General features: G+C 31.7%; 1 protein-coding gene across 1 annotated transcript; it reads right to left on the bottom strand.

Annotated features, from left to right (window-relative positions):
- Nucleotides 1-348: 348 nt before the first annotated feature.
- Nucleotides 349-12,776, bottom strand: LOC106122296 (trace amine-associated receptor 1). Its single transcript, XM_013318235.1, has 9 exons — nucleotides 12,633-12,776; nucleotides 4,000-4,410; nucleotides 3,605-3,730; nucleotides 2,458-2,574; nucleotides 2,198-2,337; nucleotides 1,951-2,122; nucleotides 1,676-1,807; nucleotides 1,484-1,609; nucleotides 349-1,405 (listed from the first exon to the last, which is right to left on the bottom strand). The coding sequence occupies exons 2-9, from the start codon at nucleotides 4,216-4,218 to the stop codon at nucleotides 935-937; spliced, it is 1,503 nt and encodes a 500-aa protein (XP_013173689.1). The 5' UTR covers nucleotides 4,219-4,410; nucleotides 12,633-12,776; the 3' UTR covers nucleotides 349-934.
- Between the last annotated feature and the right edge of the window lie 1,137 nt (nucleotides 12,777-13,913).

Here is a 13,913-nt window from a genome sequence, read left to right as displayed (position 1 = left end):
CGACACAATGAATAGTATTTTAGGAAACTTATATAGTCATTTATTGCAATTCTAAATTACAAATTTTTAATAAACTATTATAAAATTTACAAAAAAAATCTACACTTTACAATGAGTTAGCAACATCATTAAGATATACTATCATCAGTTGTATGTGATAAAAAATCTTTTATAGTAGGTATATACAAACCCCCCCCCCCACCCCTAACTTAGGGTAGGCTCTGAGTCCCTCGGTGGGGACGTATAGTGAGCTGATGATATACAAAAGAACCATACTAACAGTTCTTCTGGAATGTATTCTGCTAAATATATTATTTTGTATTCGTTACTTACAAGCAAAGACTCCCAAACAAAAAAAATATGGTCCACGTATATTTTAAAAAATTACAATTCTTAACAGAGAAACACATCAATTTTCTACATAATCGTAATCACTATCTCTCCCTTTATTTTACTAAAAATGTTCCATGTGAACAACATCCACTTTCTTATGAAAAGTCACCTTCGGAAGTCATCGCGTCAACGTCACTTCCGTATCACTGGAGCTTCTTGAACTTTCTTTAATAACGTCTAATTCTCTGTTTGAGAGAGAAGAGTGTCGTGAAAATTTCGGTACACTACAATGTTCACCTTTTTCATCAAAACTTTCGCGACAACCACTCATACAGTCTTTGGTTTCATCTGAATCATCTTCAACCACATTATTCACTTCCACCTCCAATAAGTGATCTTTGCCACCATATTGAATAAAATTTCGCTCATGACTCAGACTACGTATCCTATCAAGGTTATGTTCCAAATTATGTACATTATCATTTTCTATGCACGATGAATCATTAAACTTCCATTTGACACTTGAATTAAAATGCTCCACTCCCGGATACATACCTACACTATTGCTTCTGTGCCCGAAAACCGGACAGTTAGGTATTTCTCACAATTCAGAATGTCTGCCATTACACGTTTTTCCCAAATTTCCCTCATCTAAGCTCAAATTTGATCGTGATCGATCGCATTCAAATTCTGGATTTGGTCGAAATAGACAAAAGTCTGAATTTTTCAGCCTACACTGACGAGAACATGACTCTATTTGAAATGCTGAATGGTCAAATTGTCTGTATTCTGTAGGTCCATATCCATCGTAGTATCTAGGATCATGTTTACAGCTATTACTTGGGCAGCCTTTAAATGATCCAGTACACCGAAGAACGTCTCTATGACAAGCTTTTTGGATAGCATGTAAAGAAGTAGATGAAACAGTACGTTCTAAAATTTCTCCCCAATATTTCTCTCCGAGGCCTTCAAATTCACCTTTCGAATGAATGCCTTCAGAAGTAATTGGCGAACCGCAACATCCTGTACTTTTCTGATAGAATGCATAACTCTTCTTTCTGCGGCAACAAACCTGTGTAAATAATTCATTGTCAGTTTCATTTTACGTATTTATCAAGCATTTCATAGTTTATGTAAAATATTAACTTACGTAATACTGGACTAAATCATTGCTGATTCTTCGAAAGTGACCATTTAGAAGCCAATAAAGGAATGGATTCCAGAAACTATTGCTTAATGCCAACCACGTCACAATGAAGTCAAGCGATGGTGGTACCTGAGAAAATATCGATATTTAATATAGGCAATTTGATTTTGTATTAGATAAGAAAGTTTTACTTACTCTACATCCTGTACATGCTGCTACGACTTCTTTTATTGTAGCTGGTGTTACCATAACAATGAAACCCAAAGACATGGCTGCCATCGTACGAGACGTACTTAGACTATGAGGTCGAATTGGTGCCTGAATTTGCTAAAAAAACAGATAATATTAATACGAATATAAGAGTCAATTAAAAGAAATTAGTTTTAAAAAATTAAATTTACATTGAATAATGTACTAAAATGTTGTTTTTAACTTTATCTTCAATTATAAACAAATTTATTGACACTTACAACTGTTTCTAGTTCTCCGTGACTTGTTTTGGAACATGTTACAGGTACACCATTGGGTCTTGTTGGTTCTTGATCACATTTTGTCCTCGATTTACTGACGTGGAATCCCGAACCATAACAGTACATCAGAGCCATTGTTGTTGGGAAGTAATAAGCACAACAGGATAATATTCTAAAACAAACGTCAAAGATTAGTTACAATTAGAAACAAATGGTTACATGTAATATGAGAATGAATTTTGTTTACCTAAAAGCCACTCTGCTGTGAAACACATCACAAGCCATTAGGCCCGTAGAGTTGAAGTAATACCCAGATCTGGGGAGAACCATGATCGCGAATAATGATACTGACAAAATCCAAGTCACGCTTATAACTAATACGCAACCCTGCAATAAAAGATAAACTTTAAATACTACTAAAGTAATAAATTTTTTAAAGTTCTCTCCCACGACTAGATTAGAAAGAAATACTATGCAATATTAAATAGTAAATGCAATAAAGCATACCTTTTTACTCGAATGCTTTTGATAGGTATTTGGATGGAGCAAATACAAATACCTGTCAATGGCCATACACACTAAAATAACCGCACTCTGTTGACTCACAGCACCACGTAATAGTGCCTGAAAGAAAAACTATTTTGTTACTGAAACAAAAGCTAATCAACTACTAAACAAGTATAGCAAATTACTGTTTAAACTTCTTATTTCTATTAACTTGTTTATTAAATAATCTATAACGAAAATCTTAACGATGATGAGTTAAATAAAGACTTTCGAACATTGCATATAAATTGTAATTGTATTTCGGAACAGTGACTTTCCAATAGCGTGGTAATTACCGTTAAAGGAAATTAATTATAAAGCAACGACAACGGCGCTGCCCTGTTGGCAGATAAGGCACGAAGTCAAAGAACTTGAAACTTTGACGGCCTTGTACATTTTCTGCACGATCACTAAATGAGCCATTAGCCAACGAGCTATAAAAGATATAATCGATTTAGTTTTAGTTGTTACGTTAACTTGTCATTGGAATTTTAACAGCATAACTTTAAGGGTACCAAGGAATCAGGGCTAGCCGCTCTTTACCCCCCTAGCCCCTACCTTTACAACGCTCAAGCAATTACTGACAATAAGGTTCTTACGTCAATGTTTAATGGCAATGGCTTAGAAGTTGCATTATAGCAATGCTTCGATGTTATGTCCAAACACTGATGCCCGTATTGTAAAAAAAAGCTTCCCTATTTAATCTATTATACAATTCCATATCACAGATTAAGTACGGAGTCAAATGTGTGCTAACATTTTTAAATAGAGATAAAATTCAAATAAATAAAAAAATCGCTTCTACTACTGTTTTCTTGCTTAACTTTATATTTATACTTCGCCTCTTAAAGTATAACTTTATTTCAGTAACTTTACTCATTTTCTCGTCTCCATAATAACACTTGCTAACTTTTAGTAACTTAAAGTTGATAAACAACAATCACGATGTAATCTTTGCTTTATAACATATTTAATAAAGAAATTAACTGTATTTAATGTCGTTCGTTTTAAAAATAGATTATGTGTAAAGATTGTTTGGAAAATGGAAAGTCTTTATAATACGTACTTAACTTTTGCTCATCTCAAAGTAATAGAGAATGTTACTTGCCTGTATTTGGCAAAATATTTCTCCGTATGGCCAGCACTTGTATAACGCGGGTAGGAGTGCCACTGGAGCGATGAGTATTCCAGTGAACAGGTCGTTTAGTGCCAATGACGTCAACAAATATCTAGGCTGTAAAAATATGTTGCATAAATCGAGAAATATATTTGTAAGTACGACATAAAAATATTACAAATCAAAGCGGTACATTTTTTCAATTCTCTTTCATAGCTTAACATAACAAAGCTATCACTAACTTTTAATTTTTCCATACGATTTTAGGTAATTTACCGAAAAAAAATTAGGTTTTTAAATTTTCAAATATATTTTTCGAATTTAATTTTATTTGTTAGCCAGTATTTTTTTAATCTAATGTTAAATAAAATATCAACAATACTAACCTGATTATCAATGTATTTAATGTAACGTCGGTTATTCAGAACACAGATAAGAACAAGGTTAGCGAAAACTATTCCCATGGAGAGGGCAAATATAAATAGAGCCTTTAGTATGTCCGCGGGCGCGGGCAACGCTGAAGGCCAAACTTTACCATTCAGCCAACACGAGCTGTTAGAGAGAGAGGGCGCCACTAGCAATGCGCCTTTGGTCGAGTCAAACATAGTCGGCGCCTGCAAACTGCAGCGCAATGTTCTTTTAAATAATACATTTAGATCATTTGAAAACAAACACCCTTCACGCTTCAGATCTATAAATTCGATTTATATTACTGTCATAAAACTTATTGCATTGTCTTTTCATATAGTCCACAGCACATGTTTCGATGTCGACGAATCTTGAAATCAGGATCTAATCTGTAACAACGATAAAAAAAATTGAAATATAATTTTTAACATTTTGGTCATTGGTAAAAAGTACGCTTCTATTTATCACACATCTACAAAAATTGGAATTTGGGTAGCCGATTACCTAATAAACCTAAATCAAGGCGTAAATAATACTTATTGTGTCATTGGAATTATTATAAGAGAGTTAACACACCACATGTCCATCTATCAAAACGAAATGAACTCGCCAAGTAGCGTGGACGATTTAGGTCAGGGATATATTGTTCTATTAGTTTGCGACATGGACTTGGCAGAAGCCAGACCCACTCCAACGGAGATGTCGCTACAAAACAAATAAGAAACCTCTCTGGCGCCTCTCAATATTATTTTAAATAAATAAAATCGAAAAACCATTGCCAATGAGTTGTAGGAAATGTTATCAAATTAATATGTATAATTATGTTACTAATAAGCCTACGGAACAGTAAACGCCCGCAACATAACATCGCAAACGGCCTCACCAAGTTTGATTGACGTAATTTTAGGTTATTTAACATCATAAAATCTTTGTGAGCTAATCTCAAATAGTTGTGTGGGAGCAAATGTAGACAACAGTTAATCTTATATACTTACATAAAATGTAAGTATACTTTGTAAAAATACATAATCGAAACATAAGAAGTCCTCTTTAATAAGAAGTATATTGTTCCCCTCTTATAAGTCCCAAAGTCGTATCTGTTAGGAAACACCGCTGGGCATAATTGATTCTACGAAGAGATTGTGTTAGGAAGTACAAGCATACAATTGTGCAAACAATTAAGATACTATAATATAAGTACTAATTTTGTTTTTACCGTGGGCCTCAACTACTAAAGTATTCATACAGAAACATATTGTTATCCATAAAACGACTTTTGAAAATAAGCGCAGAATTTTTTTTTTATTTCATAAGGTGGCAAACCAGCGAGCGGCCACCTGAAATCGCTGAAATAGCGTAGTGACCGCTGCCCATAGACATACGCAATTGCATATGCGTTGCCTACCTTTAATCGACAGAGGAGAGGATGCACAGAAAGAAAACATTTCCATGCATCCTCTCATCCGGAAAGTCCACTTCCACTTCCCATCCTTTCTTTATAAGGAAAAGGATAGGAAGGGAAAGAGGACCAAATTAGGCCTCCGGGAATAACATGATACAGGACTTTAAAGCCCAGACTTTAAGTTTATGGTATTTAACCAACTGAGAAAACAATATGCATTTATTCGTTTCTTCAGTAGAAACGCTAATAATAAAAGTAATTATGATTTAATATAAATTGTAGGAGCAACCGTGGAGAATGGTTATATCATGCTGTAATAAAAACTGACTTCGATGATGGAAAAAAGCAAAATATTAACATACTATATATGACACTAATGTGTGAAAAAAATTCACAAAGTATCCGAGGTCACGAGGCCGTTGCTTATAAATGCACGAAGAATTGGGTCGACGCCAACAAAACACGCTATCACTGGAGACTTGCCTTAGGAATATAAATGTATAATTATAAATGAACAAAAGATGCTGTTTGTATGATAAATGTTTAGAAACAAATGAAATATATCTCATAAACGTCATAATCCTTAAATCATTTGGTTAAGAGCTACGACTAATGCAGGAAGAGTTGCTGAATCGGTAAAACAATCGTAGGATGAATATGAATCGAATCATACCTCACAATTAAATCAATCCAACTTAAACTACAAGCGGTCACAATAGAAAAGACATACAAGCAATGCATACTAGCATACTTTCATACCCGAAAAATCCTGTCGGGAATAAAACATATGAAAGCAGTAATGGATTTTTGTGAAGTAACTTTTTTTTCGTATATCTCCGAGACGCTTACTTTTAAGACGACTCTAAGATGTGAAGAGTAGTCTGTGCAAACTAACGACTTCTCGTCTTCAAAATGTATGTTCTGTGTATTATTCATGACGTAAACCAAACTAAGTCTTGTACTGTGTTATTTATTTAACACTTTTCAGTACGTACGTATACGTTTTTCAAGCTATTTTAAGCGTCTAAAAGGGATGTCAAAGTTCGTAACTTGAAATATTTTTCACAATTTATATACGAAGTCTGGATATTAGACATTTTACGTAGGGTTTCTTTGACATAAATACTTCAGAACAAATAATGAACTATCCCTCCCTTTCAAGCTTTTTTTTTAATATTCGTCCATTAAAGGTCTAAAGTGAAAGTTTGTTTGGACTTTTGAACTCCACGCAGACGAAGTTGAGGCAAACACCTAGTCATTCTTAATTTTAGAACCTCTAACATTATTCCGAAAGTATTTTGAATTATAAAATTCAATTATAAATTAAACAAAAAAATAATTAACGCCTTAGAAGTGCTAATTTGTAACGAAATTAGAAAAACCCAATTAAATGAAAATATTTAAAGTCTCCCGAAGTAATTTCATAAAGTTATCAAATATAATTTACATAGGAATTCGACACAAACAAGTAATTTTTTTTTCAGTCTTGTTCAAATTAAGAAAACAATTTCAATTTAACTTTTCCCCATTTACGAAGATTTCTCAAATTTAGTCATAACACTGAACAACAGATATTTGCTATTTATAGACGACCCGAATAAAACATTTTTAGGCGGATTTGTTTTTTATACTCAGGTCTTAAAATAAAAAAATTAAAACATCTAAAATCTTGCACAATCTTTTCTTCTTCTACTTAAAAATAATATTTAAAATATTATAATTACTTATAACTAATTACTTTTCTAATTCCACTTTTTCATAATTGCGTCACTTTAAAGAGTTGGCATGTAAAAATAACGTAATAAAGTCACTATAAAGGCATCGCGCAAGAAACTTGACTTAATTAAAAGGAAGAGAAACATTTCACAATAGAGAGCACATGTTAAAAACTACAGCTTACCAAAGCAAGAGGTGGGATTGTTAGGCTAAGTGAAGTGCACACTCAATGTGTTACCCGCCTTATTAATAATATTAATTAAACAGTGACGCGCCTTTTAGCAACCTGTGTCTACTCTCTCTACTGTCATAAGTTAAATTAAGTAAAAGTTGTATGTAATATAGCAACTAACTCTTCTTTATTTTAGGTAATAGACGAGAGGCGTTGTTTCCCGAAACACAATTTTAACTAGTTCAGGAGACCAATTCTGTTGAAAATGTTTTTTTTTGTGCAATAATTATTTTTTTAAGTAAGAGATTTAATTTTTATGACGCTAAATAACCACCGATAGTAAAAACTTGAGTATCTATAGCTCTTCATAAACAAAGTAAAGAACATATAAAATTATAAGATAAATATTCTGTCGCCGTTTAAATCGATACGGATATTTATGTCTGTTTTATGTTTGTATAAACCGAAATTGTATGTACTTATACAATAATTGGCTCTTTGATGGATAAATCACTTTAGCAGAAGTGAAGGAAAAAGTGCCGAGTATATACCAAAAATGTTTTTAAAATAACTCATAATGTAGCATCAACCGATCTAAAAATGTAATCCTCATACACAATACTCTAACCATGGGCTTCTGACATCAAAATCCTCGTTTGAAAAACTATTTATCTTTGTTATGTCAAAGATGAAAGACGACAGAGATTTTGATATCAGAAAACCACGATAAGTAGTTTTGTCGTGTACAAATAAATCATACTTCATTTAATATGACTATTAGAGAAATGTAACATTTATATGCAATATTGTGTACTAGAGACTATAAGAGAACTTTGTAAGTAATGAAAACTCAGATGAAATATCAATTTTCAACGAGTATTCTCTGGAGCGCCACACGTGACGCACTTGACATCAGTTCGACCTCATTAATTTAAATTAGAACAATTTATTGCATGTATATTTTTTAAACAATCTATTCCAAGGAGGTTACTATTGTAAAGATAAATATTAGTCTTGTTAATAGCGGTAAAATATTTAGTTCCGTCGTTAATATAACTTGTTCTATGTAAAGTCAATTGAAACGGTTGCATTTAAAACGATACATGTGTTCAAGTAGAAAGATTAAATATATACTCGGAAAATTCTCTCCGTAGATCTTATTATTTAAAATTATAATCATCCTAATTATCATAAATCAGAATGTTTAGATGGATGGATGGATGTTTTGAAGGTATCTCCGGAACGGCTCATCGGATCTCGCTGATATTTGGCATAAATGCAGAACAAAGTCTGGAAGAACACATAGACTACTTATTAAGGTTTTTCAGTACCGCGCAGATGGAGTCGCGGACGACAGCTAGTATTTTATAAAAAAAATTACTTTGTTTTATACATTTACTTATAGATAATGTGAACAATGCGAGGAAGATTATCATATTATTCATGACAATAATACGATAATTACTCGATGATAAATACCCGCGTAATTGTTTCTATTATGTTTCATTTACGCGAAGTTTTGTTATACTATTATCACTGTCAATGTTGACTAAATCTATATTCGTGAAATTAGCACTAGCTTGACGACTAACTTGAGATTCTCGCTAGTCGAATCTGAATCACAGAACTGACAAGCGATCAGAATCGGCAATGGTCGCTTAATTGATAGATTGCTATTGACGAATTACAGGCGCCTTTCAATGAACTCTCCTATCTGGATTTACATTATTGAAATCAAGTAAATCAAAGATAAATTAAGGAAATTTGTACATCTGTTGTTCCCTTCTATTATAATGTAATAAAAATATAAAGGGGTTTAGCGCTTTTGAAGAGTAAAGTCAAAAAAAATAAACTAAAGAATTATGTAAATATAATTTGTATAACAAAATAAATCTTACTCATGAAAGCATAAATACGATATGAAAATGAAATTACAAGACCTTTTATTGTTGACTAAGGCACGATGGAAAATCTTCCAACATGAATTGCGTATTTGCTACAAAGGAGCAAACAATGTTTGTGTAATAATGTTTGGTTATTCCGATTCATTTTAAGAATAGAAGAACTAAAATTAATACTGTGGTTAATTTAATTACATATAATAAAATTAACGCAAAAACTGCTTTCTAATTGTAATTAATTTTGACAAAAATGTATAATAATTAAAATAATCTTTTTTTTATTGTCTGATATTATGTTAGTCATTATAATCTTATGTACTAACTTTATCATAATTAACAAAATCCTCACGTACAAATGAAAAAAAAAATATTAACCTTAAAATTTTAATTATTTATGTCCTACATCTCGTATCTATATACATAAATTCATATCAAACATATATGTACTTTATTCCTTCAATAAACCAATTTAAAAAATAACATCAACACTTTTAATTAAAAATAATTCATTACGTGTATCGTTTTAGAATTTTTTTCTGTAAAAGTTCTAAAAAGGAGGAGAATATTTGTGTCTAACCTGTAAATTACACGGACAAAGTCGCGGAACGCAACTTATATTATGTACTATTAACTGCTTTCATTTATCGCTGTTATATAAAAGTGTGCAAAAGGCAATAAAAATATTATTTTGTTTACCAGTAGAGGAATGTTTTTCAAACGATCTAACTTAGCAAATGTTTTTCAAAGTAAGAGGAAATTCTCACAGTAGGATGTGCCATTGAACACATAAAAGGTGCTTTTTATTTCCAGTAGTAAAGAAAGATAAGTACTATAAAATACTTTTGTTCATCACAATGTCGAGACAGAAAGTTGAGGGACTTTTTATTATTCATCTTGTAAGTATTATATATAAACAAATATTGTTATAACTTTTAGACTAGAGTTTGGGGTCTAGATTGTCATTTTAATATTATATGGGGTCACTTAATTGTTTCAGTCTTATAATAATGAATAATTTTTTTTTAATTGATATAAAAATGATAGCAATAATACTGGCATCTCATTTTTAATCTGTTATGTCAATCATACGAACCGCAATCATTTTTGTCAAACGTCATTATTCAAAGGAAAAAAAACGACACAAAAGCTATCTTGAAACTGAAGGCACAAAAGCTATGTAGAGACAATAAATTTAACCTTTGACAAGTAGCCTTATTCTCTTCAAAGGCTTTATTTCCTTTTATTATTTTGTCCCGAAATTATTTTAAGATGAACCTTTCAAGCGAAGTGCTACGAGCTAGAGAAAAGTTAAACCAATTACACGGCTTCGGAAGGAATATAATTTTGAATTGTTGAAGCGGCTAACTTGCGAAATTGCATGATATGGAATAAAAAGCTAAAACACCCTTAGTTCTGATTTAAGTAGTATTAGTATAATTTCTTTTGATTGAAACATCTTACGTCGTATTAAAAAATTCTGCATACATTCAGATGGATGCCCGGAAGGATTTTTGCAAGACTAAATCCATCCTAAATATTTATTTTGTTACCTCAAATCCGAAAGTTTGAACGAACACTTGCAATTACTCATTTTAGTAAAGCAAGAGTCAAAATGTATTTGAGTAAGTCACAAGACTTTAGCCTTTAAATTTTAATATTATCATTACCAATGACTTAATAGAAATTTTTCTTATTACTGCGCATTTTTATTTTTAAAACTTTTACATTAGGGATTATGACAAATTGATCTTGTCTACAATTGTTTAAATCTTAATATAAATAAAATATATTCTATTTGACAAACCTTTTTAACGTTCCTATAGAGCGTATTGTATAAGTAAGGTTCATTCTTTTTGCGGACCATAAAGTATAAGGATAAAATATGAGGACATAAATCATACGTATTGTGAGTTGCCAGTATTGTGTCGAAGAAATCTTAATGGCCGAAAATTTATGTCATACGCGAATCTATATAAGTTTGTAACACAAACAAAAACTACTTTTTAAATGTTTTAACTGAATCGTACTTAGCCAAAATATACCTTTAATTCAAAATAATTCGCTAATTATTTGTGTGACTTTCTCCGCTTAACTTTTATTTGTAACAAGCTGTCTCCCGCGACTCCGTCCGCGTGGAATTAAAAAAAAGCTATTGGTCGCAGCGTAATGTTATATAGCCTAAAGCCTTCCTCTATAAATGTACTATCCAACGAAAAAAGAACTTTTTAAATGGAACCAGTAGTTCCTGAGATTCGCGAGTTTAAACAACTCTTCCGCTTTCTAATATTAGTATTATAACAAATGAAAATAGACCTTTAGTCTAAGCAAGTATTCTTTAGGCGAAATAAAAGTTTGAGATTTTTAAACGCCACAGATCACAAGTCGCAGGAACAGCTAGTTTTTAATATAAATTGCAAAGTATGGATTATAAAATCTCCCAGAATCTCTCCTACAAGTAAATATACTTCATCGTGAATTTCAAGTGTTTCATAAACTTTATTACTGATTATAATAACTATAATAAATATATACGTCTATGTGTTAAGGTAGATGATAAAACAAAAATGTATTTTATAATACCTTCGTTAGTAAAAACCTTCTTCAAAGATTCGTTAAAATAATTCAAAGCAAACAAACCATAAAAGGGAACGTTTCTGGAAGTAACTTAATCATAAAGGTTTAATCAAGTCACTTGGTTAAAGTATGGTTAAAAAAATAAATATGGGAAAATGTTCAGGCAACGCGAAAACGTTTAAGTAATTTTAAGAAATATTTATTGTTGTGAATTTGCTTTAAACTTTTGCATGTTTTTTTTGTTAATCATACATATATATTTTAAACATGAAGAAAAAAAATACTTTTTGGACCAAGGTACACACAACTAATATACTGAAGAAAAAAAACAACTGCAATGAATGGTTCTTGTTTTCCAGATATTTGTTTCCTACTTTTATTATAATCATTCAAGAAAACGTAAAAGATTGTGCGTTTAAACTTTATTTCAATTTTGTTAGTCCAAGAATACTTCCAAGAGCCCTGTCTCATGAATTAAATGCAACTGAAATTATTGTTATATAGCTGTCGCCCACGACATCATCCGTGCAAAAAAAAAACTTAATAACTAGCCTATGTGTTCTTCCAGACTATGTTTTATATGTGTGCCAAATTTCGTCAAATTCTGTCAACTCGTTTCAGAGATACCTTCAAACAAACAGTTATCCATCTAGTTTTTCATTAAAAGTATTAGTAAGAAAACTGAAATTGATTTAATAAGTAATGCTAATGTTCCATTTATTTAAGTCTTTAGCTTTTACTTTGGGTCATGAAATATACACATAACGCACAAAGATAAAACGACAGGCATCGATGATTAAGTGGCTGAGACGAAAGAGCAATTAGTAGAGGTATCATATCACTTACCACGTACATCAGTCAATTCTGTCAACATTCTTTAACAAAACATCAGGAAATATTTTATCACTAAATATCCTTAAATTATTAATTCAAAATAAAATAATATTTACGCTAAAAAGACACACACTTAAATCAAAGTTAAAACATCGAAGATTTACTTTCGTATCGAGAGTTATGTTAGGAAACACGAGAACACAGCCTCCAGGCTCCGCGTCTGAAACAGAACTGAAATTACTGAAACATTTGTCGGCTCCCTCTGCGGACAGCAAGCCACCGCGGGATGATAAAATCCGCCAGTACTCACGATAAGCCGCTTACAAGCCTTATTTCATGGCTGTTTATCTTTTTATATCGTAACAATATAATACAATAATTCGAACGAGATTATCACTGGCTGCTAACTTTATTTCACTCGTGTTACACAAACAAATACGATATTTGAAACCGTGCCAAACGCATAAATTGCCAGATATAAATGGCTAATATTTGACTACATTTATGATATGAAACTATAACCTATATATAACTAAGTTTCGTATATGAATTCTGATTTTTATGAATTAAATATTGAGGTTACAATTTTCATTTAGCAATAAACAGTTGAATAATAAAACCCTTGATAATGTTTTGTGTTATATAAATATACTTAATGCGTATATGTTATACATATCGATAAGAAAAGTAGCTTTGAACATAGTGACAAATGGTTCTTTGTAAATTTTAAGCACCCCACAAAGCTCTCGAGTCGTTTCAAAGCAAGGCCGGCGTCGTAAGGTACTTCTTAAGACAATAGTTCCATTGAGATTGGGCTCTTTGTAATGCAAAGATCAAGGGCGATATATTGAGGTGCAAGAGTGAACACTTTGCTTAATACAAAAAGAACAATGACATCTCAATTGTCTGATAAAAGCCTATGTGTTAGTGATATTGTTTAAATTTAAATGTTTAATTTCCTCACAGTATTTTACATAACTCTTTATTTAACCAGTCACCAAATGCTTTTACTGGTGTACGTAAAAAAAAAATTGTAATCAACATGCGAAAAAAATGTCGATCTTTGCTACAGCCTTTGGTTCTTTTTGCTATTGCCTTTTGTTAAAATGATCAAAATGTTCAGTGGTCCCAAAAAATCACAAAAAAAAATATTTGCGTTGTTAAATATTCTACACACGTTTGAAATTGATTACAAAAATGAATTTTCACTTTCGGCCAAAAGTTTTTACGCGTACCGCTTTAACCAAGTTGGGAACATGAACCGCCGTGAATAATGGGCTAAGTTAAAAGTGT

Source organism: Papilio xuthus, unplaced genomic scaffold, assembly GCF_000836235.2.
Source record: "Papilio xuthus unplaced genomic scaffold, Pxut_1.1 DF826933.1, whole genome shotgun sequence".
Lineage (NCBI taxonomy): Eukaryota > Metazoa > Arthropoda > Insecta > Lepidoptera > Papilionidae > Papilio > Papilio xuthus.
The sequence above is the reverse complement of the archived record's forward strand: the minus strand, read 5'-3'. Positions and strand labels throughout refer to the sequence as shown.

Excerpts from the sequence above, each read along its gene's own strand:
- LOC106122296 (XM_013318235.1), bottom strand. The coding sequence starts at position 4,218 with ATGTTTGACTCGACCAAAGGCGCATTGCTAGTGGCGCCCTCTCTCTCT. Across the intron at positions 2,123-2,197 it reads CACAGCAGAGTGGCTTTTAG|AATATTATCCTGTTGTGCTT; the intron begins GTAAACAAAATT and ends CGTTTGTTTTAG. Across the intron at positions 1,808-1,950 it reads ACGGAGAACTAGAAACAGTT|CAAATTCAGGCACCAATTCG; the intron begins GTAAGTGTCAAT and ends CTGTTTTTTTAG.